The 27,990-nt window shown below is 33.5% G+C and overlaps 1 protein-coding gene across 2 annotated transcripts; it reads left to right on the plus strand.

Annotated features, from left to right (window-relative positions):
- Positions 1-808: 808 nt before the first annotated feature.
- GPT2_3 (glycerol-3-phosphate O-acyltransferase 2) lies at positions 809-27,790 on the plus strand. Of its 2 annotated transcripts, none has more exons than XM_051212145.1 (9): positions 809-1,017; positions 1,050-2,165; positions 2,215-3,273; positions 7,233-7,349; positions 9,574-9,920; positions 13,496-13,604; positions 18,812-19,033; positions 21,721-21,912; positions 23,619-27,790. In XM_051212145.1, the coding sequence occupies exons 4-8, from the start codon at positions 7,287-7,289 to the stop codon at positions 21,736-21,738; spliced, it is 759 nt and encodes a 252-aa protein (XP_051072293.1). In that variant the 5' UTR covers positions 809-1,017; positions 1,050-2,165; positions 2,215-3,273; positions 7,233-7,286; the 3' UTR covers positions 21,739-21,912; positions 23,619-27,790. The 2 variants fall into 2 exon arrangements, with proteins under 2 accessions (XP_051072293.1, XP_051072292.1); XM_051212144.1 differs by having other exon boundaries at positions 1,050-1,245; positions 3,143-3,273; positions 21,800-21,912.
- The last annotated feature ends 200 nt before the right edge of the window (positions 27,791-27,990 follow it).

Consider the following 27,990-nt stretch of genomic DNA (forward strand, 5'->3'; position numbering starts at 1 on the left):
CGTGGAGTATTTTGGCAGACAACACTTAAAATGAAATACATACCCTTAAGCTCATTTGACGTTCTGGAACATGGCAACTGAACTTTGGCTTGTGTGAAAGGAATATTCTCATTCCTGCCCATAGAAACATGGTAAGTGACTATTGTTTGTCGGGAGGATCATTAGGGTGGAATATTGAATCAAAGCAACAAAGCGAGATACATCTGTTTATCAGTTATGGGATGAAAACAGGCTTTGATAAATCCTATATTTCAGCCCTTAAAGTGGAATCGGAACTACAGACAAGATCACTGAATACCCTTGTGAAACGAAACGAAAAGCGAAATTGGAGGGATGGCAGAGATCTACACCAATTCACTCCTGGAAATTGTTTAAAATGAAGTCGTACATCCGTAAGAACATCCAGTTTCCTGGTTACAACCAAATATGCAGTTGAACTCGTCAAAGATTACACATCACTCATTCGAAATGTATTTCTTACGAGTTCCATTAAGTAGTAGCGGATTATTTACAATTTACTTTTGTGGATTGATGTATTTTCCTGTTACTAGGTACAATACGTTAAAACTATCCATTTTCCAAATATCTTGTTGCTCCCAGGAATAAATTTAATTACACTGTGTTCTAATTTGTCGAGTCACTCCCCAGTAACGTTACATAAGACACATTGTATCGCAAAGATAAATCATTACATTGACTAAGTCGCGATAAATAAAGACTTGACAGTAATAATTCGTTAACAGATATGATGATTCTCTAAAATGCTTCACAATATAGTGTCCATTGTTTAGTTTTTGAATTCCAAGGTCGCAAACGGCAAATTTTCAAAGACTTCAAGAAATCATGTGTGGATTTCGCTTGGTGAAGATTATGGGTCGCTCGTGCACCAATCTGACTGTTCGTGGATATCAAAAAATGAGTTGTGATACTATCAATCCTCATGTGGTGAAGCTTCAGTATGCTGTCCGTGGACCGATAGTACTTAGGGCGCTAGAACTAGAGAGAGAAATATCCCATGTTAGTTCATTTTAGCTATTAATTATAATCAGGGATCAAAAAAAAGATTCAACAAAATTATCCGTTGCAATATCGGGGACTGTCATGCGTCTGGTCAAAGGCCCATCTCATTTATTCGTGAAGTTTTGTGTGCCGCGACAAATACACATATAATGGATACCAACTTAGTTCAAGACGATGCTAAATTAAGAGCCAGGAGATTTTTGGACAGTTGTGGTGGAAGTGTTGGTAATTCATTTGAATAAACTCATGATTTTTTGACCAGACCATATCAATTATTTGAAGTGTGATTTTACATGACGTATGTTAACGTTATCTCAGTCGCTTAAAATGTTTAGTCGAATGCTGTTGGTTACTAGTCTAACGGTTCTCATTCCCCTTGCTTCATTAATAGCATCCGGGAGTCCCTTGGAAATTAATTTAGTCCGTCAACTGCGTGTGTATTAATAAAATTAATCCAACTAACACTAGTCCTAATTCGAATCAACTGGCTCGTTCAGCGATTTCATTTTCTATCAAATAGAGTGGGTATTTCTACGAAGTCCTGACGTATGCTTTGTGTTCGGCATCATTATGTGACTTTGTTTAAATTTTTAGATATAACGCTAGATATACCAAGTTAGTACCGCCATTCATTTTCATTACACTTATATGTCTGGTAATATGCCTTTAATAATTCAAAACACTAAAACTGATGATTAGACCCATCCTAGTGAAGGTGAGCGGCACGTTAGTATCGAACGACAGTGATGTCAAGTTCTCCTAAACATTATGTACAGATAGTTTGCGTCAAACCAACAGGTAACTGGCAAGTAAGGGGAAAATATCAGGGAAATACTACTATCGGTTACTCACAAACGTAAACGAGTTTGATTGCCAAGTTGATTATTTATTTTGTGGACAGGCATACTAAGGAATATTATGAATAATTACTATTTTAAACTGCTTTCTGTTGAATGTTTACTATTGCAACAGTTCCTTTCGGTGATTTCATTGTAATTTTTACTTGAATTGGGAAGTCTATAAGTATTCATCAACAAACAAAGTAATACCCCTTCATGCAATATTCAACTAGTTAGTGTTTTTACTTTTTGAGGCAACAGATGAAGTTAACCACAAGAGATTTTGAAAATAACTAAATGACATGGGTAAGTAAAAATATTGACCTGGGGCGACAATACATTCAAAACTTAATAGGAGCCCAGTGGATAATTTTTAGGAAGGATTTCAGTTTCAGGTTCATCAAATGGTTGGTCATACAAAGAAATGTTAACTACTGTATTCAACACCAATATCCTAGCAAGTTAACCAATATCTTCAAACTTGAAGATGTAAGTCTTCATGCTCGTATGTACCTTTTGCTAAAGATACATAGTATTATAGACCAGTTTCTTTGTGACGTTTGGTTTTAAGTAGTTGTTCTGCTTAAGTTACTTCGTGATAAATTTCACTTTCAGACAGATTGGTCTATTTTGCCTTGCAACTCCTGTAGGTTTGCTTAATTTACAGACGCCACATTCGTTTATGCCCACTTATATTCAAAATCTAACAAGCTAAGTGTAAATCAGCTAAGGTCAACATGACTTACTATACTGTTGCAGATTACAATTCGCTAATGAAGTGTGATAGCGTAAAATACGAAAGGGTTTTAAATAAACGGAAGTCAAATACGTAAATACTCCGTCACAGCTGTGACAAATTTACGATACATTCTCTGATCAATAACTCAAATTATAATTGTTTAGTCGTCTTAAAGTCATATTATGTTCCTACTTCAGTCAGTCTCGGACTCCAGCGGTTTCAACTAACTGAAATTCACCGTCTTATTGGTGCACTTAACTTATGCAGTTGGGCTTTGGTATGGTTTTCGTTCACCTAAATTAGAATTGTTGTCATGATCCCACCCATGAAGATTCCTCTGGACTTTTAATTTACTAATAGTTCACCTTTGAAGTTGAAAATATTATGGTTTCAGTTGTAGACCAAAATAATACTGTTGTGGAAGTTTGGTAGTTAAAATTAAGATACCGCTAAGCTTTATGATCTGTTGTTAACAAAGTGTAGACTAACAGATGCCCAATAACTTTATTACCTGTGGACGTATAATTAATTTTTCATATCATAGGAGTCTACAGCCAGTCTACAGGCGTAGAAGTTGTCCGCGAAGATGTTGCACAATACATAAAACAACGGGATCAGTTATCAGCTAATCCCCAAAATATTTTCTTATCCAATGGGGCAAGTGAAGCCGTTAAGGTAAGTATGATTACTTTTATTGTTTGTTAATTACCGGTTTGGTATTCATGTACACAGGAATTTATATTTCCACTTAATGAAATCATTGAGTCGTGCGTTTGAGATAGCCGTAAACTTATTACAATATAGTTCGCTCTCTGAAATTGGAACTTGTACTCGAACAAGGGAAACCCAACACAATTTGTAGCTTTAAGGGAACAATATAGTTGTATTTAATAAACTAGAATTTCTGTGGCTTGTTCAAAACCTACTTTGTCAATCGCGAACAAACCAGTACATGAAGACAGGAGAAGAAGGTAAATACATATGAATTGGCTTTATTAAACATTGATAAAGAAATGTGTAAAGTATTCATCGATTATGATAAGATATCCAAAGATTAAAATAAAGTCAGGACTTTTGTCTTCCTTTCTGGGTTTTTGTTGTAAGCTCGTTAAACGTATATTCGAATCTATATTGGAGGTATATTCTGCATTGTCTGGAATTGACTCACTTGTTTCAAAAGTAATAATATGGATGCAACCGAATTCATATGGGTTCTTGAAGCCTATTTGATCAAGACGACGATTTAGTATACTCAGATCGTCAGAAACAAAATTCTTAAGATTTTCTTGGTCGTGGGAGCGGAACGTTTGGAAGCAGTAACTAGTTTAGGCACTTATAAGATACAGTAACCAACTTGGTAAAACCTTCTCTAACTACCATTAGAGGAAGTTCTACTCCAAGTGTTTTATGGTCTGTAGATCAAGCGTCGATTATCCAATTCCGTTCATCATAAACTTACAAGTCATGAACTCGAAATTTTCATCATTATTCCGCAACTTTTATCATCCGAAAGCTGGAAGTTTACGTCCAGTAATATTCATGATAAAGACCAAACTTCAAGAGAGAAAAGATACCCAAACAATTATGTTAGCTGTACAAGAAGACAAAGCTTCAAATATCAGTAATTAGTAAAACTGCACATAACAAAACTTTCCCAGTGGTCCACTTTAAAACAGGATACTCACGCAGTGTAAAGAACACTTTGTACGAACGAGTTAACTGGCATTCAGCTACACACCAGTTACCTTATTTGAATAATTATATCTAGCCTCTCAGTCTCATCTAAGTTGGAAAGTCCGTAACTGTCTTAGACATAATAACAGAAAACAGTGATATTATAATTCCAGCTTTTGAGCGTCATTACTGATTAAACTGACGAGTATTAGTTAGAAATTTGGAGTGGGACGTACTTCCACCTGGCTGGTGGTAATCACTGGTTGTTTCACCTCATGAGGGGAAGCAAAAAATCGTTGTGTTGTTCCGATGACACAATAGATGGGGAACTATCTCAACTTCAACAAACTCTCATTAGAAATGGTTATTCATCAAAATTGGTCGATAGCGACTCAACACCTAGTCAGTCAGTCAGTCAGCTACAACGTAGGACTAGGCACATATGTACATCGGTCCAGGTTGCCATACCGCATCAGCACAACGAGATGAACACCGGATTCATAGCAGTGGTCAGGTCAAAGGTGGTAATATATAAGAGAAAAATTGCATATAGAGATATAGTACAAGAAGAAAGAATTGGTTCGTAGAAAGAAAGATATGAAGTGATTGTAATCTCTTATTTTAAGGGAAGACAGGGAGTGTATACACCGACGCCATTGTGATCGATTCTAAGCCATGTCACCAAGAGTCTCCAACCATTGGTTACGAAAGTCACGCGGACCCCAACCAAGTAGTCTGCATCTACCAACATGGCTCAGACTAGAAGTTAGTGACTTCAAGCACTGATGCCAGGTTTTGGTTTGGCCGGCCCTAACTTTCTTCCAACCATCTCCAATACCGGATAGCATTGCACGTCGTGGTAGTCGGTGTTCAGGCTACCTTGACGTGGTGGTCGGGCTTGCCTATCCTGATGAAGCAACCGAGCTATACTGGCTGGAACAACCGTTCCTCAAGGTCCTACCATGTCAGACAGGTCGGTTGAAGAGCGGTAAGACTAAAAGCAACAAATCCAAGGTCCGAAGGCGAAGTCGTACTGCTGACTGTACAGAGGTGTGACAGCAGTAAGGTGTTTCCTTCAGACAACCAGCATGACAGCGATGCTGCCTTCCCACAAGGAGGGGTGGGGTTAGAAAAGGTCGACCCTAAAAATGTCACACCTCACCTTACCTCACGGATTTCCGTCTCCGGCGGTAAGGCCCTTTGAAGAACGGAGCTAACACGTCAAAAACCTCTCACGAAAAGGCCGTGCGCGACCGGCCTCAAGCAGTTGTCCCTTGGGCACTGCGGTCACGCTCTCAGGTCACTGAGACCACCTCTAATCCAATTTCCTTTTCAGGTACCTCCAGAAGAACCCTTCCTCGGTGTGGGCAACCGGGAAGCGATAACCGCCCTCATACCTCTAACAGCACTCAACACCTAGACTTCATCAGGAAAAAGCATCGACAGTACAGAAGAAAACTCTGTTTATGAACATGAAATTTAAAGGAGATATGGCTGCTAAAATCTTAAATAAACGGATTTCAAAATCGTTGAATAAAACATTCTACGCAGCTAAGCTCCGAATTGTTTTGTCTAACCGACCTACCATTTGGGATGTGTTAAGGATAAACTTCCGCTTTGGGCCACATCAATGTGTATCTATAAATTTACTTGCTCATGTGGGGCACGTTACACAGGCCGAACAAAGCGATCACTTTCCAAACGCATCTTGGAACACCATCCGGCTTGGCTCTTAAAAGGAGAATGTAAAACAATTACCAGTTAGATACAGGAGCATTTAATTAGTTGTGGACACATTGCTCCAAAGGACTCTTCTTTTAAAGTAATCTACAGAGCCAGAGGAACTGGATCGAAGGGGGGGTCGAATCAATACTTTATGCACTGCCAAGGCATTGGCAATCCATAAACTCAAGCCTGAACTTTGCATGCAGAAACGATTTGTCCAACTTCTCATCCCTCCTTGGCCCTAATTCCTTCGATGGGTACGTTTCTGGGTCTTTCTCTTCTTTTTCTGCTTGTTCTTCTGCACTTTAATTTGATTATTATTGAATTTTTTGAATAACTGTTTTGCATTTTAAACTAATGAGTTATTATTACTACCTTATGCAAGTTTTCTTGATTATTATTCAGTCTATTATTATGACCTCTGTGTTTGTCGCTTTTCTTCATATCTGTCAACTGAACCCCATAAATTATTTTCTTCCTTACTCCTTGATTAGTACGTAACCTCGTTTGTTATTTATTCTCGAATCCATTTTTGCGATGCAATCTTTTCTATCCTCCTATAGACATATATTTTCCATATAACTATATTTACGAATGTACAGCTTAAGCAAATGATTTCGTCGAAAAGAAGATTTTCTTCTCTGAATTCTCTTTATTTTGTTCCTCTTTTGGAAATTCTTGTGGTGTTGTGTATAATGATTACTACCAGAGGCTTTATGTGCCCTTCATCAACTGTTTATTTAATCATTGGTTATTCATCTGATAAGTCTATAGTTGAAGCTAGTTTAAAATATTTTATTGCTTAACACAATAATTTATGAAGATTATAAACTTACTATTATTCACATAATGTATGAGAGTGGGATGAATCTGTCTTATACCGATTCTTAAATTAAAATCTCACTACAAACATGTGGAAACTGGTAGGTTCAATAATTTGTAAATTCTTCAATACATTTTTATTCGTTGCTTAATGTTACAACAGATTTATTCCTCTCTTTTTAAGATTAAAGTAAGTCCAACAATTTTCGTTCCTAGCTTCTCTCACGTGAATACCTAACGATCTGTGTAGTATATGAAGATAATATAATTCTATTGAAGTTCATATATACATATATAAATGTTTTCTGTACCGTCATATGGTTATAAGTCATGATTATAAACGATAGAAAGTTTAAAAGCAATATATATATATATATATATATATATATATATAATCTTTATATTTCCTTTAGTCAATTCTTCAGTTGATATCCACTGGAGAAGATGGATCCAAACGTTCTGGTATTATGGTCCCCATACCTCAATATCCTCTTTATTCAGCAACAAATGCTGAATATAACGCCTATCAGGTAAACTGATCGATTAATATATATGTTCACCATTAACAACATTTATATTGACAAACTGTAATTTCGAGGCTCTAATCCATATTTATTAATCTGTTTATAACATATCATTCAGTGTGATAGTTTCCTAAATAATATTGCTTTTCAGTTTAGCTTCCTGTTATAACTGTGACGGCAGATTAGAGGGTAGCGAATTATTGATCGGACCAAAGACGCACAAACACGTAGAACGACCTAGGGTTCTGATTGGTCTCGCTTCCCTGTCTAGCCCAGCCAGTTGAGTCCAGAACACAAGTCACAGCCTCGGATATATGAATCATTATATTTCAAACATACTTTGTTTATATACCAGTCAAGCAGACCACAACGTACCATAAAATAGAAAATAACATTGTACAATAATGGCCAGTAGGAAAATGACACGTTAAACAAATATTGACCAATAAGATGATACCATTCCATGTCCAAGGATAGCATTAGGCTTAACAGGATAATTTTTTGGGATATTTTCCTGAATATCCCAACACTTCCAGAACATGATGTGTTGTAATCCCCTTAAATATATCTTGGTGACAGTTTTTCAACTATGTTATTATTCTTAAATAGAGTTTTTTTTTACCCTAACTCTGTCAGTCAATGAGATAGTGTTCCATCACTGTTAGTGAGCATCTAATTCTTGTACATAACTAACTATTCACATGAGCATGTTGTGGCATAAGCTGACCCACATTTACAAATGATCCGTAACAAAAGCGTTGTGGAGCAAACTGAATACAAAAATAAAACCAATTTATGCACCTTGACTTTATCTCATTTTTATAATGAATAAACTTCGATCCGTATATCAATAACAATTTTTTTTGAAAATGAAGGGTTTAATTCTTAAATTTAATTGACCACTATTGACATTCGTCTTTGATATTGTAGTATGCATGGATCATATTTTTATTCACCCATCAGTGCATGATCAGCAAACCATGTAAACGTAGTCATAGTAACATTGATGACATAGTTTTGTACTCTATTATTCAGATTAAATATTTCACGTGTGTCTATACAGATAGGTAAAACTATCGTTTTCTGACGAACCAATTACATTTGAGATAATGGCTCTTGTATATTTCCACTAAGTTCAAAACTCAATGACAGGATAGCTTGCACTGTAATAGGAGCTAAGTAAAAACTACTCCAAAAACTTTTTTCATTCCACTTATCTATATTTTCCTCTCGAATTCCATCTCCTATGTCTAAACTTTTCTATTATAACTAATATTATTACTATCTTTGCTGCTCTTGGATTTACTACAACAATTGCATTTTGCTGTGCTATTATGGTATGATAAACCGAGTCGATGCGCACATGTAACACATTCTACGTTACGTATAACTGACCTGTTAATAAAAAAAGGTTTTGCTGAGTTACTTTTACCATAACATTAACAATTTTTTGACGTTCCCTTCTTCAGTTCCCTCAAAGTGATTTCTGCTATCCAACTCAGAGAATAAAATTTCGAAAATGATTCTTACTTTCTAAGCAGAAATGGATGGTGGCTAGCAATGAAATCCAGGGTACGCGTTTCTTGCAGTGCAAAAATGAATTCTTACTTTTTGATTAGATAATATATTTCACATAATCTACAATAGATCTTTTTGATATTAGTTCTCCAATAAGCGACAATCAATCTGTATGAATTTTTTGACCGGAGAAAAAGTGTTAACGCTCACTAAAAGTGGATTATGTGCTGTGACTCACTGATCCATGTATACACTGTTCTTATTAGTCCATACCAGATCAATTAGTACTTTGGTCAGATTAAATAGATCCAGATATGAAGTCATAGCCTTTTCAGTTGAATATATGTCATTAACCTAAACGCAGCTGTACTTTATTAAAATATAAGTCTATCGAGTTTATCATCAGAAAGACAGCAATACGTAAATGTAATTTCTCTAGAAATTCCTAGCTGGATTTACTGACCATTTAAACGGGGACTGATTATATTTTTAAACATGTTTTCAATATGACAGACTTGTCCATACTAGTCTTACTCATAATAAATAAAAAGCTTCATGTTTGCTCTTTGACGTATGTCGTAAAAACCAAAGTCGAATTACTATAAGAATAGTAAAACTTCAATTTATAGCTTCAATGCACTGCCATATACTTACCAAAAATTCACATACTCTAATCAAATCGTTTTAAAATCTGTTTATTTTTCTCATTAAGATTGATTACTACTTAGATGAATCAAATGGATGGGACCTAAGTATTGAACAGTTGGAAGAAGCTTTAAAAAAATGCAATGATAAATGTATTCCACGTGCTTTGGTAGTAATCAATCCTGGCAATCCAACAGGTCAATTACTATCAAAAGACACAATTACAAAAGTTTTAAAATTCGCTTACAAACATAATTTAGTTGTGTTAGCCGATGAAGTTTATCAACATAATATTTATTCACCAGATACAGGATTCATCTCATTTAAACGCGCTTTATATGATATTGGCGGAAGGATTTCCAATGAATTACAGTTAGCATCATTTATGTCATGTAGTAAAGGCTATATGGGAGAGTAAGTTGTTTTTAGAGCATATGCAATTAATTATGACTAGAGTTTTACATCATTTAGTTTCATTGGATGTTAATTGACTACTGTATCATCGTTTAATAAATATTAAATATAGCTCCTGAACTAACAGCTATAACACAATAATCTCATATTTGATGTGATATACATTCAGATATTCACGATGAAAATAGTAAGATCCATGTGTTACTGTTAACCAATGACCTCATAAGTCTCAGTTACTATCTGAAAGAAAGTATATATCTATACATAATTGCAGTCTCTAGAATAAGAGATTAGGAATGTTGTCCTCAGTTATCCCCTCGACGACCAATCCAGAACTTGTCAAAGTCATCATCAAACATCTTTAATCATCATAATAATAAATACAGATTAATTAGTTATCTGATAGTTTACCTTGTTTATCAATATTACTTAGTAAAATATTATCAGTTTTATTGTGTACTATTGTTATTTGAAACTATACGTTATTCCATCTGACTAGTTTCAATCTATAATCGTTCCAGTTAATAAAAAAATAGGATAAAAATCCTCTTACGATAAGTACTGAGGAATCAGTCTAACTAATATAATTTCTAAATTATTAGCTTGTATAATTACCCACAGCTTAGATGCGACTAAGAAACAACTAACCTGTAAAAACCAGACTGGTTTCACACCTGGATCTGTATGTATAGATCAAATACGTGGGCTTTGTTAAGTTTTCTTTTAATATAGGCATACTAATCCCCCATCTCCTACTAGTTGTATCCCTTAACCTTTAGTTGGTCAACAGTTTTACGAGTGTCTATTTTTTAAAGAGTTTATCAATCGAATATACCAACTTACTGAAATATTTTTGCTTCTAAATATGATGAGTTGTCAACTGAATTAGCTAAATTGAGTAGTGTGTTTTTCTTTGAACCACATTTTCTGTACTTAGTTTGTTAAGTTTTTCACTGCTACTTTTCTATAAATTTTGTATATTTTGTCTCGTTGTACTATAGTGTGATGATAGGATGGTTTCATGTTGTTTATGAATAACTGGACTGATTTATCATTCGAAACTATTAAATATTATTGATTTGTAGTTTATTATCAATGAAGATTCTATAAAACAGTAAGCTGGTATGTATATCAGTAACTCCTCCTTTTATAGTTCAAGAAAACAATAATGACATAATGAAGTATCTGCGCTTGGCTACGGTTAATATATGTATAAAAACCAGTGAAAATGTCATGTTTAGAATACAGTGTCTGTTGTACAATCCACAATCGATGTTGCTCCTTAACTTGAACATGTATCACTATGCCTTGAAGTTGGAGATATAAGCGCTTATATATTTAAGCTTCAGCTCACATCTTGGGATATGTGCACTAGTCAGGTTTTGTTAACCGATATCTAGTTTCCACTAACCAATTTTCTAATGAGGACACAAAATTCAATGATTTGATATAAAATTACACTGACGGTTAAAAACAATCTGTTTAATATGTGTCATATGAGGTTGTGGTGAGAATGTAATGTGTGAACAAACCAATGAAAGTAAAGATAGCAATTCTTAGTTTCTGGCGCGAAATCCATCCATCCATATGGTTAAATAGCATTTTAGCAATATGGTTAATGTCAATTGATGCTGAAACCCCTAACTGTTATTCTCAATTCTAATTCCACACACTAATTTATAACCGTCTCTTGACCCTAGTAAATAGGTGGACTTTCTCAAGGTTACCGTAACGTCGCTCAAAGGTCGTCTATAAATAATAGTCTCACCACGATTATTTATGTTGCCATATATTTTAGTAATACAATCAATTAAATCTTTTCACTCATTCTCTGTTATTAAATTTCACATACACGGACAAATATTGAAGCCTATGTTTAAGAATTTGTCTTATTTCAGTAAAAGATTATGAAATATTTAATCACATTATAACCCTGGAGTTACTGAAAAAAAGGTAAACAGACAATGTTTTCTTTGTTTATAAATTGTAATAAGGAATTCTCTAAAATTTTGACAACGAATAATATCTAGCACGATACATAATTAATTTATGACATACAAAAATGTGTGTGTTGCAGTTTATCAATCACTGACGGAAACTTTTCCGTACAAATATCAGCTCTAACTGTTAGTAATATCAGCCTGCCTATTTGTTTATATATTATGAAGAACTAAGTTTACATTCACGAATACCTATTCCCCCCCCTTCATTTTTTTTTCGTAAATGTTGTTTATTTTCCAATAATTCAATATACATGATTGTAACCTACTGTTTAGTCACAGTCGAACAATACACATGAATTGAATAAACTGCTTTTGTTCTCTAGTCTTAACATTCTATTTAAAATAGGCATTGTAAAACAATTCTATAAGCTTTTTTATTATATTGACCATATAAAATCATTGGACAAGTTTGATCTTTACATAAAACTCTTATTTCTGTATATTATTTGGAAATTATGAAACTCAATTATGTCGTTGAAATAAAATCAACTTTCAGGCTATAGAATTCTGTTTCGTACAAAAATTTATTCCTGCATGACAATATTAATTTTCATTTTTGTGAAATTTGTATTTATTTTTTGTCTTCTTACATTTTATCCTTTATTTTCACTAGTTTGAACCCCACTATATTCTTTTTGGTTTATTTAGTGCTTTTGCGTACTATTCGCTTACTGTATTAACACAGAAATAGAGGTTATTTACACACAGATTAGCTGCGGCTGAATTACTCCTTTTATGCATTTTTCCAATGCCGTAGGATTTGAGTGGTTTTTAATAGTCAGTTTTTCAATAATTTCCGATATTTCTCAGTTTTTCCGTTTAAATTACCTTAAGTAGTACATTTTACACTTCATTTGGTTGATTTTCATCTATAAAATAGTGTATTGATATGCAGTAATTAGGTAACGCTCATAAAACAGGTTTACAACCAATAACATAACTTCTAAAATGTGGGGAAAAAGCGTAGACTGATTTTGAAACATTTTTAACAGAAAATGGTTATAAAAATAACCACTAGATAAAAAACTCCTATTAAGCTTACATTTCGAAACAAGGTATCGAAGAAATCGAATAAATACATTCACTTGCACTATGCACCATAATAATTAAATTTTAGTGGCTTATTTTTTGGATAATCGTTCGACGCTACAAATCATCTGGACGCATGAATAAAAAAAACAATTTCTCAAATTGACTAGCATGTCAATCAGAAGAAGTAATGGAATCCATGATGTGTATTTCGTCCTATATGGGACTAGTTAGGCGCATGTTTCTGCATCCCATTGTTAATGTGCACTATAGGACTCGAATCCAATGCTTTTTGCTTAAAACGTGTTATCCATTTAGCTATTGAGTCTAAACAGCCATTCACTAGCACATGACGTATGAATTTTAATTTAATTTATGCTAACGAGTCCGATCAATTGCAGTATTTAATTTTGCAAAATTGACCACCTAGTAACCCAAATTACAAGTCTAAAAGATATTTTTGCAAAAACATTCATGTTAAGCAATACATAAGTGATTAATTCATCGAGTATCTTTAAAATAATTTCATTTCTATCGAATCAGATGTGGTCTTCGCGGTGGATATTGTGAACTTGTGAATTTTCCTGAAGATGTTCAACAACAATTATATAAATCCCTTTCAGCTCGACTATGTTCTTCATTATTGGGTCAAGTAAGTGATTTTATTTAAAAGTACAAAGATTCAAGGAGAAAATTAACTTTATTCAACGTTTTAGAGTATGACCGGTTTGTATTTAAATATCCTTGACCTATTTTTGTTTTCATAAATCCACTTTATATTCGGTTATATATACCTAATGTCATTATGAAAATAACATACTAATTGTTCACTAATGACATTTTTATCGATTGAAGGTAAAGAAAGATAAGCTCTCTGTCTATACCTAAAATTTAATTTTATGTGATTTGGGGAAATCTTGTATGATAATCAATCTCTTATAGATCAATGAAGAATATATGATACGTATTATTATAAATTGCAACGTTAATGAGAGATCGTTTGTAAACTCAAGAATGAGCTGCTAAATGTGCTATATTTTAGAGACGAGTCAGTCAGATTTTTACTCCGAATTTCACTATCATGTCTAATGAGAAGTAGAAACACCCATGTGTACTGCTCAAAACGTTTAAAATGATAACGAAAAAATTATTTTTTTGTCATCATAATGTAAAACAGTGGTGTTGAATGCATCAAGAGCTCGATTTTGTATATAACAGGAAAATCGACACTACTAAATCCTAACCCTAGACCCTTCATTTTGAAACAAACCTTAAACTAGTGTTGTTATATTTTACTGGTGAACTAGTCAAATAGAGTCTCTAATACTAACACAACCAAGAACAGTTTGCGGACTCTTAAAAATCTATTTGGTCCTTATAAGATTTCACAAAGTTGGATAGTCTGTATCCATAAGGATGACTATGTGTCAGCTTCTATTGCTAATGGAGATTAAAAATTGATGAAACGACGGTATATAGCTAAGTGGTTACATCTTTTATTCTTAATGGTTATTTGAATATTCAGAATGGAGAAACGCATTAAATAATACATTGAGTCGATCAGGCTTTTACTATAAATGCTTATGTAGTCATTGTTCTCAAGTTAGTGTAAAACATCGTGCTGTTGAAAGTATTCAGCTGATAGTCTTCTCTTAATCATCTATTTTATGACGGTTGATTTCCTTTGGTTAGGTGGTTTTTACAGGTTGATTCTAAGTAATTTCGTATATCTGTTTGTGGAATAATTTTCTGGTCCCCAAATGCCCTGGTACGGCCGAGGGTGGGGAGAGTCCGCTCTTCCTCTCGAAATGCTCTCACATGACCACGCGTATACAGCCACTACCAGGGAAGTCCCACCCACTGCTTTCTCGCAGCGGGAGTGTTGTTTACGAAATTGAGGTGACAAAAAGCGAATGTCTAGCGCTTTAACCAGGTTGGTGGACATGGTGGATCCACCTAGAGGAGTTTGAAAACCCAATGGTACACATGGCGTATGAACCAATTGTTGATTAGCGACTACCATGGTACTGCATCTCCTAACGTTGCCCCACTACCTTGTGGATTAGACCTTCAGGTCGAAGGTCTGGGGAGTGACTCCCTAGGGAAACCACATGCCTCGGTGTGGACACCCGGGCAGTATCACATCCCACACACAAATCAAGTGACTTGTGTAGCGCATATGTATTCGGTGCCCATTTATACAAAAAATTATGTGTTCAAATAAATAAATAAATACCCTTCTGCCTACTTATGTAAATATTCTAACATTAATGAAATTTGAATCAGATTTCATAGAAGAACTATTGTATTGAGTATTGATTATATCCTCATAACTTAACTGAAAAGTACACTGATTCACTATTGTGTTATATTATGAAAAATATGGTCTGAATGTTAACATTCCAACTGTATCCACCAATTGTCTAATATATTTATGCACCATGAACTATTTCACTTGTCTTTATTGATTCTTTATCATACAATATAAATAATGTACACCATACCACACTAAATCGATTCAATTTGACCTTGTCTAGAAAGTATCCCAATCTTTTTCCTTGGTATATATATGTAGTCTGTCTAATATATTTTGTTCATTGTCTTTTCATATATTATATAATCTAAGAGTTTATTTTTTACAAATACTTTGATTTGCATAACCATTTTGAAATTGTTCTAAAACACATTTATATCTATCAATATAAAGTTATAATGAAAAATAAATGAAATTTCTTTACTCTATTCATCTTTTTTTACTGAATATTTAAATGGGAATAATAATCATCTGCTCACTAGTGGCTGACTTCAAGAGGCATTTCCTGGAGTTCTAGTGAGAAGCCGTTACCAATGAAGTTCAACCAGGTCTGTTGTGAAGACAATGGTGTACGGTGGCGCGATTTCGTGGATTGGTCGAAGTTAGACATTTACACCGTTGGATGCCGGCTCAATGGTCTAATGGTTAAGCGCTCGCGCGCGAGACTGATAGGTCCTGAGTCCGAATCTCGCGGGGGGGGTTGTGAATGCTCACTGCTGAGGAGTCCCATGCTAGGACGAAACGGCCGTCCAGTGCATGGAGGTTTTCCATGGTGTTCTAGCTTCAATTGACTCATGATTTCAACTATTTGTAGTATTCCAGTGATTAAAAAAATCAATTTTTTTTAACTTTCTGACGTTTCGTGACTTAGATATGTAGATGATACTTTTGTTGTTGTAAAAAAAGACTCATCTAAGATCTTTTTTAAACTGATCTATACATTTTCATCTCACGTTAAATTTATGTACAAGAATGAAAATGAACTCCGAATGAAGTCGACAATATCACTTCATGACATTTTCAACAACCATCAAGTCTATATTAAAAACACCAAAATAATACAAGAAGGCTATTCCAACTACAAGGAAAGGCGAGTAATTGAAGCTTTCTATATATTACTTAATCGTACGGCCTCCAATGGAAAGGAAGGGCTCACTATACATCCGACTTGAACCATCTATCCGAGCTACCATGTCTGATTCTATTCACATCTCACACCATTATGGTACATACAAATTCTACTCTATCCTCTCACACCACAAATGTCACATTTTTTCATCCTTTGACATAAGTACACACACAAATATTCAAACATTTCTCATATAAATCACCTTGACCGGAATGACATTGACTTGGTCAGACCTGTTTTTGATTGACTGCATCAAATATTCTTGCTTTGTTCCTTTGTACTATCTAAACTTGAGTTAATTTACTTTGTTTATTTACTCTCTGAAGGTGTGGTTTACACTGAGTCATGAAACGTTAGAAAACTAAAAAAACACGAGTTTTTCTACACATTGGTATATTACAAATGTATTATTTTTATTAATAACAATCTACCTTATGTTCAATTTATTTGAAATTATCAAGTCCAACCTTAATAAGGACACCTACAAATTCGTTTTTGCGTTATTTTTTTGTTTTAAGGCCAAAAGTGATGAATTCCAGAGAGACACCACCTAAATGAAATCCATAAAAAATAAAATGCGTTCCTAATGTCACAGATGCAGTAGTTCAATTATGACAATTTCTATCAGGAAATTCACGTAATACACTAGATCCTAAGTGATCCAAAGAAAACAATAAGGATCTATTAATAACTAGATCAAATAAGCAAGGTAAAATAAGTAATAAATAAGACACAGGATTTACTGATTATGATTAGATCTTACGATCTTCTAGGTCATTTTTTTAAGAAATAGAAGACAAACTAATCACAAATTTGATTATAATGGAATGTTGAGTTAGAATAATGTCTGTGACTTATGCCAAAAGAACATTTTACATACGTATTTAAAAGATGACAAAATGACAACTGAGATGGAGTATAGGGTTCATAAAATGTCACAAAGAAGTAAACAATGATAAATTTAAGGTCCATAAGAACCAATCAACATCGAGGTGTACAGAACAAGCTGTGAAACGCATATGGAGAAATTCGAACGTTTCACTTCTATCTGAAGTTTGTGCTGATGATGTTGTTCAGAAGAACGATGAAAGCTCCACGACCAAACGATCCAGCTCAGAGAACAAAACTCCATCAAAAAGAGCTAGTAAACCATTTTCCATATTACAAATCAATGATTTTTTTTACTGTCACCCCGGTTTGATAAGCCAAGAGAAATAAGATTCTTTTCTGCTAAATAAATCTTTTCATCAACTAGATTTTGTTTCTTGTGTAAGTATCGTCATAATTTCTGACGGCAGTATAGCTTATTTTCCTTATTTTTGTTTTGGTTAGCGTGGTTGCTTTGTATCATATTTTACATTCGTAAGATTCTCTTTTAAATGTAATACTCCTTTTCAATACATAGATTTACATTGAAAGTATTAACACTGTACCTGTCCGGATTCCCATATTTGTTTTCATATCGGTGAAATTTGGAGCTTCCAAAAGACTATATGAGAAGGTGATACAATAGTTAAAGCATTTGCCTTTTAACCATCAGGTTATAAGATTGTATTCAGTCAAACTTTCTTCAGTTTGAAAGTTTATGTTATATACCACAGCTTTATACGCCAACTGACACCTTTATTTCTAGAAAACTAATTTTACCAGTGATAACTTTAAGATAGTTTCAAGTGATCGAAATTAGAATATTCTGTTTGAAAATATATATTCATATTTCTAATTCATTTATATTAGCTATTTGAATATTCTCATTGATGTTTAGAACGGCAAGTAGTCTCTTTTATCACAGACCATTCCGACATTGTCTTGAGTCACAAGCATCGGTGGATGGTGGCTAGCAGTGGAATCTAGGAAGCGCGTTTCGTTTTAAATGGGACTCGTGATTTAGATATACCTCTATCCCAGAGTTTGTGTTCATTCCGGAACTCGAACTCAGTAGCGTTCATCTCAAAGGCCACCGAGATGTCCACTTAGTTACTGAGTCCAGATGTGCCAGAAGAAACTGATCAATTTCGGTCCTCAATATCAGTGGGGAAATTCCAAAATCCAACACATGAATTCAAAACTTCACCTCGTTGCACAAGCCAGTGGCTATCTAAACTCAGTAGATAAATGAATAACGCAATGGCGTTCGAAAAGTAGCACTAGGTTCGAATCCTTAAGTGGATATCAACTCGGGGATACAATTACGTGTAGACGACGAGTCACAAACAGAACGAAACATGCATCATGGATTCAATTGTTAGCCACCGACTATCATTCCTTATATTTATATTTTGCTTAAAAAATTCCAATAAAAAGTTTGCTTCAATTACTGATTTATCTGTGGACATATATCTACTTTCCTCTTCAATAAACTCAATTAATAATTATTAAATCAAACGATTTCTGCTTTTATTTTCATAATTGTTAGCTAACAATGGATGTGGTTGTAAATCCTCCAAAACCTCATGAACCATCTTACAATTCATTTATGAAAGAAAAATCATCAGTACTAGAAGAACTTAAACAAAAAGCTGAACTCACTACAAAATCATTAAATTCACTTCAAGGTTTTTCATGTAATCCAATCACTGGAGCAATGTATGCATTTCCACGAATTGATCTACCTAGAAAAGCAATCGAAATAGCAAAGGTGAGTTATTTCGTTAATAAACATACATTATTTTTTTATTATCAGAAAGGGTTTTGTGGAGATCTTAGTAATTTTATAGTTGAATTCATGAGTCAATTGAAATTCAACAGAATCTGTCGTGAGATAGTAACTCACTGAAGACGATGGTGGACGATGGCTCAATTTCGTGGATTGGTGGAAGTTAGATACTAACGCCGTTAGATGCCGGTCATCTCAGTGGTGTGGAGGTTGGGCGTTCTAGTGCGAGACTGATAGGCGGGATCGTGGGTGCGCACTGCTGAGGAGTTTTATACTAGGGCGAAACAGCCATCCAGTGCTTGCAGGTTTTCCATGGTGGTTTAGCTTTAATTGACTCAAATTCAACTGTAAAATTGTTTTTATCCCATTAGTTTACGACGGTTTCTAGGTATCAGTGCCAAGGTTGGACTTGATAGTCTGAAGGAAATTGAAGATTGGTGCAGCCGTTTTTATAGTAATTTAATAGTTGAATTCATCAGTCAGTTAAAGCTAGATCATCATAAAAAACCTGGAAGCACTGGACGGGAACACTGATCTCAATCAAAACTCAACAATCTGCACAAACCTGTACTGACAATTATCATGTGCTCACTAGTAACTAACTTAAAGATGGATTTCCTGGAGTTCTAGTGAGAAGCTGTGACCAGTGGAGTTCAACCGTGTCTGTTGTGAGGCAGTTATTCACTGAAGACAATAGTAGACGGTCGCGTAATATCGTGGATACTAGGTGTAGAAAAGGTACCTACAAATACGAATGTACAACTTTAGAAAATGATGTCGAAAATAAAATTTTCCTCTCTGAAATGTTCTCATTCTTTTAAATGAAAAGATTATAATTGGTTCATATATATTGTTATAAACATACATATTGATTGGATACAGTGTATTAGAGCCGCATTAAGCAAGAGAGGACTGGAGTTACTAAAACGCATGTTACAACAACGCTTCGATGGAAATAGTTAGAACCTTATAGCGAGTCTCCAAGCGTATTATTGTAATAAATGATCCTTCATGCAAAGATAAGTTTATAGTTAGACTCGAAACTGAACTTTAAAAACCAAACCTATACATACAAATAAAAGTAATCTACTTAGTGTAATGTTTAGGTTCACACAGTTTGGCTTGCAGAAAAAATATTCTTAATTATAGTAAGCAGAATGAATTTGTTTAAAAAAATTCATTCTAGATTCTAAACTGTACAGAGACTTTGTTAAATGATTTACACAATATGTCAAACTAAATTAAATTGGACAGTGATTGAGGAGGGCTAGTTTCGATATTTTCGACGCTTACTCAAGTCTTTCAACTAACAAAATCCACTAAGTAACTAATTCATAAATAAAATATGAATAACCTACTTTCAGTGAAACAACGCTTATTTCATGAGTGTTTTTGCGCTCATTTAGTGCATGATGGAGAGTTACAGAGTCTATTGTGCAACTGTTATATGTTTTGACTTGTAACTTGCAACCAGATAACATAAATCCTATCAAATTCAAATATTTGTTGTCCAATACAAACTACCAATCAAGTTTACCCTAGTTTAAATACTAATACTTTTATTATTAACCAAAGATTACTTTATAATAATTCTATTTTGTTGAAATCATAACATTTACACTGTTCTTTTTGTAATCTACTAAATAATATAGTGCAGACATGTTTATAAACCATTTAGTATGATCTATCTCCGGTAGAATTGAAGTACGTTGCGGTATTTCAACTTAAATATTGAAGGTGTAATTTGATTTTATTTATATGATGATCAATCACTCGTTTGAAATGTTTACATTTTTAGTCAAGTGATTATACCATTGAACCTTTAACCATTAAGTTGTTGATTCGAACTCCATTTCACCTACTTCAATTTCGACAATTAATTAGTATCAATAGCCCATCAATGTGACTTCGAGTGGACCACATGATAATATACTCGACTGCTAAGTCGCCCTTAAATTAAATATTAATATATTCGTACGCTAGCAAAGTATTTAATGCACAGAATATCTTTCATACAGATCACTCATTCCTGTATGAATTTGTTTTCTTATGGTTTACATTCTGCTTGTATTCCATGACTTGTGCATAGTCTTTGCTTTTATGATGCTGCTCCTAAAATAAATGATAACTTCAAACCATTCAGCTTACTATATTTTATTTAAATAATAAAAGAATACAATCGATTATCCCAATATTACTATAGAAATATAACAGATAAAAAACTTAGTTTAGGTGACAATTTTGTAAAGGAAAAACTAAAAACTGAAAACATTACTGTGAAACAAGAAATATGGTCCGACTAGAAAGATAGTCAAGATAAGTTTCATTATTCTCAAAAGAAAATCACAGATTTTAGCCAATTTGTTTTTAGAGCCATTTTGCGTTGAATAATCTCTAAGATCCTCACCTCTATCATTGAATTCGTGATATGTCAATAGATGCTCATTTAACACACTACTCTTATAGTTTATGGCGTCATGTTATGTAAATGCAAATTTAATTTAATAATGTTTCATAAAGTCTCTAGACATTTAATTTATCTTTCTACTTTAATGACTTCGACTAGTAGATTTTCAGTAATCTTATTTACAACTTCAAGTCATCGATTTCGTAAAATGATGAACGGTTTATCAAATAAAAAAATCGCTTAATTTTTCTCTTTTTTCCAGCTAGTCAATGTACCTTGACATAACTTGTGAAATTTAATTCTGGTTGTTTATCGATGTTGTCTTAAACAATTTTTTTCAGTCGAAAGGTATGCAACCAGACTTTATGTACTGTTTGGAATTTTTGGAAGAATATGGCGTCTGTGTAGTACCAGGATCTGGATTCGGTCAAGTACTAGGAACTTGGCATTTTAGGTAAACCAATTTGCAAATATTCATTTACATCCTTCACCCTGAAACTTCCTAGAACTCGACTATATGGAGTTGGACAGCTGGAATAAACCAAAAGTATATTAACGTGGTTGACGTTATAAACATAATGCAAGGACAGTCTTACCAAGTCATTTAATTTCAGTCTGAATGGAACAGACAACTGAAAGATTTACTTAAGTCCTAGGTACCGAGGCGTCCCAGTCAGTCCAACTTTTATCTAAATCCATATACAAAAGTGGACATAATCAAGTATTTTGACAAGCAGTTCAACTTTTTGATCGTTCGATGGAAAAGTTGATAGTCAAAATGATACGTATTTAGTTCTTGCCTTGTGCATTGTTTTAGTGCCTCCGTAAATTTTGTGTTCCGAAAGTTAGGAAAAAGTGTTATATCCGAGCGAAGATTAAATCACGCGTAACTTCTGAGACATATTAACTGACTAATATTATCTATATATTCTTATGATATAACTATTAATAATTAGATGATGTATATTTATATTTCCTCTTATTATAAGCTTCATTTTGATCTATAATTTATTATTGCACGATTTACTGTTCGTAAGCTATATTCAGTTTATTGACTACTGTCTCCCACGTTCACAGCCACTTTTTGGCTTTATTGTGTACAAATGTTATTCCCTATTTTATGGTGCGTTGCGGTCTGTCTTGTTGATAATATAAACCCAGTATGTCTAAAATAAATGATTCGATTCGATTCGCATAGTGGGAGCTGGTGTTCTGGACTCAAGTGGACGGGCTAGGCGGACATAGGATCAATAAGGACTCTAGGCTGCTCATGCCGATCGAATGTCATTGGTTTAGTACAGTGCTAAGATTGTATAAGTCGTATTTTGATTGGTGGATAAATCACGTGATAACTAGCCGAATATAAAGTCATAACAAAAAGGATGGCATAGCAGATCCAAAGGTATTGTTAAGTTACTCAAAGACTGTAACTGGTACCTCTTCTCCTTCTGTGTGATAAGGAAAGTAGGTTTAGCTTAACTGATTTTCCGTCATACGGTGATTTTGAAATCACCACAGTTGCAGTTCATTAAATCGTTTTTTTCTAGATGGGCTGAGTGCTTATATATCTTTCTTTTTTAATGTTTACGAGTAGGGTTATACAAAGCAAACAGTTCCATTTCAAATTGAAATCCGAATTTAACGGCAGATTTATCTCCTCCAAAAGTAAAAGACAATAATCTAACACATTCAAACTATATATATCAATTGTTTGATATCATGGTTGAATTCACAATACCTACAACCTAATCACCTAGTCATCTATTTATCATTGCAAACCCAATTTAAAATTTGTTCGTTTTCTAATAAGTTATGTGGTTTTATGGAGAATAAATCCTTTCGTAATCAGTTAATAATAGAGTTGTTGAAAACTTACAAAGGCTTTCGAAAATGTTCCAAGTCGAAACTCATTTTACTTAATAAAGTATTGGAAATTCGGAAATCGTAGAATCCACGTTCCTGTATCCGAAATATATTTGAGGTTCGTTTATCTCAAACCACAATGAAATTGTTTTATCAACCTTTCATTTTCGCTGACTTTTTTTAGGAATCAATAATGTTTACCTTCTTTGATTTTGACATTTTTTAAAATAATAATCCATGTTACTCAGAAACAGGTTATGATTACCATAGCTGAAATACTTTTGTTTTGTTTTGCAGAATAACAATTCTCCCTAGCATTGAAGAAATGAAACTGGTCATGGACTATTTAAAAGAATTTCATACATCTTTTCTGACAAAGTATTCTTGAATCGTCTAACTATGTGACAATCCATAGAGTATCTAAAATTTTTATGTTATATACATACAACTTTCACATTCTCATTCATCAATGTATACACAGATATTTTTGTTCGTATCCAATCAGAATTTTTTCTTTTTTCCTCTTTTCAGTTATCTATCTCTGAATCTACTACATTCAGCTGGTGTACTAATGTTTAATTCTTATCTATTTAGAACTTCAATTATCAAACAAGGTTACGTAGTAATCAGGGGATTCTTATCTAACTCCCTGAATATTATGTAACCTTGTTTGATAATTAGAGTCTTGAATCACTTTATGATGTAATCTATTCTATCCTTTTGTTTATTTATTTATCTATCTAAAAAACAATCGATTGATTAATAGTTTATACAAAAAAAGAATGATGATTTAAATGGTTTAGTAATTTCCAATTAATTCCTACATTAATGTATGTGCCCATCCAAACCTTGCTAAACTGATCACAGTTAATTAACGCTTATTGTGTGTTTTTTTTTAGAATTTTTTTCTGTTCACCTTCTTGTACTTTTTATCATGTGGAAAAGTATAAATAATTTATCATATTAATTGATATTTAATTATTTCTGTTCTAAACTGATATCACATGAAACTAACATTAGAAACCAAAAAATATAGTAAATAATTATTTCCTTATCCTTAACCTGTTTATGGAATAGAATCTATAATTCCAACGGATTACTTAATTAATATTTCATTGATTATGTTGACTCTAAAAAAATGTTCCATCCGTTTTTGTGAACCTACTCAACAACAACAACAACAACAACAAAAACATTTAAAAAACGTAAAAGTAATTTACTCTTTCTTGTAAATGATCAAAATCAGGATGAATATAATGCTAGGATTATTTAGTGATTTATTTGAACACATACATATTGGTACAAAAGGGCACTGAATACATATACGCCACACAAATCTCATTTGATTTGTGTGTGGGCTGTGATACTGCCTGGGTGCCCACACCGAAGCAGGTGATTTTCTTAGGGGGCCACACCTGGAGCCTTCGACCTAAAGGTCTGGTCCACAAGGCAATGGAGCATCGTTGGGAGATGCAGTCCCATGGTAGCCAGTGACAAACGATTGTTTCATATGCAATGTGTCTCCTCAGGATACTGGAGCCCATATGCACCATTGGTTTGGAATCAGGGTTTTCCAACTTCCCTAAGTGGACTTTCCGTGTCCAACAACCCAGTTAAAGCGCCGAACATTCACTTTTCTTCCTCTCAATTTCGTAAACAACACCATTGCTGCGAGAAGGCAGTGAGTAGGACTTACTTGGAAATTAAATGGTAACCCTCCTACATTCATCACCTAACATCAAATCCATTTCTGAAAATCTTGTCCAAGTTAAGATCTCCGAAAATATTTTTTAAAGAACTCACTAAAAACAAATTTACCATTCAGTCAATGATTTGAAAGCTCGGGACGTGTCAGAAACTTCGATTAGTCTTATTAACTATCTAATTAACTACAGTACTATTGGAAGTAATCGTCACATTTTAGTAAAGCAAACAAAAAAATCGACTTAATATTCATTATTTCCACGAAACTTACCAAGCTATTTATTGAGCACTATAATAAAAACCCTTCAAATGTGATAAATATTGTTTATACAGAGAATAAAACAAATCACATATTCAATGTATACATGTATCTTAATGTTGATGTGTGTACGATTTAAGCGTGTTCATCACCAGGTATTAGTAACCGAGGGATCAATAAATATCAGGGAGCACTAGGTGGTTCTATAAATCTTCAACGGATACCTAAGCATGACAGTTATTCACAGACTAGATCACCAAATACCTAGACTGAATATTATAAACCTCTTACCCCTTCCTTCCTTCATTTTTATTTATTTTCCTTATTATCATTATTTGTCATTATCTATATCTTAATCTTCATATCCAACATTCCCAATTTGTTGACCGTAATTACCTTGATAACACCCCCCCTTATTATATTCACACAACATTATTATTATTATTATCTCAGTTGACAAAATTATTTTCAATTTTGCAATAGTACTATTATATTATCTTATTGTGACTGAACAATTTACTGACCTTTATTGAATGACCTTTCTAATTTGCAAATATTACAATTTTTTGAAGTATATATATATATATATATCGTAACAGATGCAAACGTTCACCATTTTTAACACATAACATTGTCAAACTCATTAAAACATGCCTTAATTTTGGTCTTTGTAAAATATCATAAATATGGACTTATAACTGTAGAGCCTGATGATGAAGTTATTGAAAACAATTGTTCGCTCAAATATTCTTCGTTTTAGACTAATATTGGTTCAAACTTCTATGAATAATACCTTTTCAAGTAAATAAAGATTATTGATGATAAAATTTCGACAACAGACATTTACTTTATTCTTAACGAGCCAATTATCTCATCTGCTCTTAGAAAAAGTATCTTAACCTAACAGTTACAATAGGATCGTCTTTGAACTGAATGAATCATTACAAGAATCTTGCACTAATGAGAAACAAGTTATAATATTTTCGATCATTTCAGTAAGCATAAATAGTCTTTTATTTATCATGTAATTATGAAGGCCCCAGTATAGACTGTCAAGTTTAGTACAGTAGTGTACGTCTTCCTTTGAATGGTGCTACTTTACTTCTTGGCGATCATATGATCAATATTTATTAAAACATTTGTCCTACTGTTATGAAGGACATTGAAACCTCGATGATAGTAGTTTATTCGTAAACTAATCATGATTTTATTCAAGTACTTACAAATCATTAGTAGTATAAAGTTTTATAACAAAATTTATTCTCAAGCGACTATTTCAGTGGGCTTAGATAAATTCTAAAACACCGCTCTGGTTAGATATGTAGTGTTATGGCCCAAAGCCGCAAATCAGAAGCAGAGAATTATCGATCGAACCAAAGACGCGTGAAACACGTGCGAGCAGCCTAGAGTCCTGATTGGCCCTACTTTCCGCCTAGCCCAGCCAGTTAGGTCCAGAACACCAGTCTCAGCCTATGTAATATGAATCATTATATTTCAAACATACTGAGTTTATATACCAATCAAACAGACCACAACGTACCAATAAAATATGAAACAACATTTGTACAAGATTTGGCCAAATGTGTCTATGAATGAGGGAGGTAGTAATTAATATACTGGGTATAACTCGAGAATGGTAAAACGTATAATAATAATAGGTTATGGGTCAAAATAAAGCTTATAATAAGCGGAATATGAATATGCATAGTTTAGTTATTTAATAATTATACAATAGAAATATACGTTTAGTATTGATCCACCAACAGATTCCAAAAGTTACCATTCATCACTCTTGTCGGGACATAACATGTAACAATTGATAAAATTACAACCTGCTTTGCCAGTGATATTGTTAGAAGCACAAACACAACGACTGGAGACTAGGATCTCTTATTATTCCATCAATATGATTTTGAGAAGAAATGAAAAGTTAGCAAAGAAAATTTCTATTACAACGATATTCTGTAATAAAGATTTGCAGTCTCACTTATGTCTATTTAGCAAACATAGTCTATTACAAAAACCAAAACAGATTAGGTAGTTGATTGTTTGGAAATTTTCAGAATCACAATAGGGTTATTTATAGGTCTAAAGATTGAAGAAAAGTAGAAGGATGAAAATAATATCCATAGCAGAAATATGTGAAACAATCGTCCACATAATAGATATGCAAGAGAAATATAACACATGAAATCTACAGGTTATGATTTTCGCTAGCTTTAATTCCATCGGTTTGAGTATTTTGATGACTTTGAAGAATAATTCTGGTGTGGCAAAGTGACTAGAATCTGTAAGATGTTCCAAAATCAGAAGATTATCTATTTTGAATATTTTTCACATTTACTTAATAGTCCCACCACTATTATAGGAAAAAAATAATTACCCAAACAACTCATATCACACAAGAAAAGCAGAAAGTTACGCATATCGTTTTCAAACATTAATTTTATGTGAATTGAAACAACTTCAAGTTATTGTATAGAACAAGCGTTGAGAACAGCTACAAACAGTAGTTCAAAGTAAAAATATGAGATATACGGTATTTCTTTGAAAAACAAAGTGAGATCATTACAGATTTGGTCGGATATTTTGAAAGTTGCTTAACAACTTCCGGAAAATTGAAATCTAAAGTTAATAAAATATTTAACAAAGACGGATTTTGGATTTCCTAAGAACAATTAGGGAGTAGGTAATTATCTCCTAAGT

The sequence above is a fragment of the Schistosoma haematobium genome, chromosome ZW, assembly GCF_000699445.3.
Source record: "Schistosoma haematobium chromosome ZW, whole genome shotgun sequence".
NCBI lineage: Eukaryota > Metazoa > Platyhelminthes > Trematoda > Strigeidida > Schistosomatidae > Schistosoma > Schistosoma haematobium.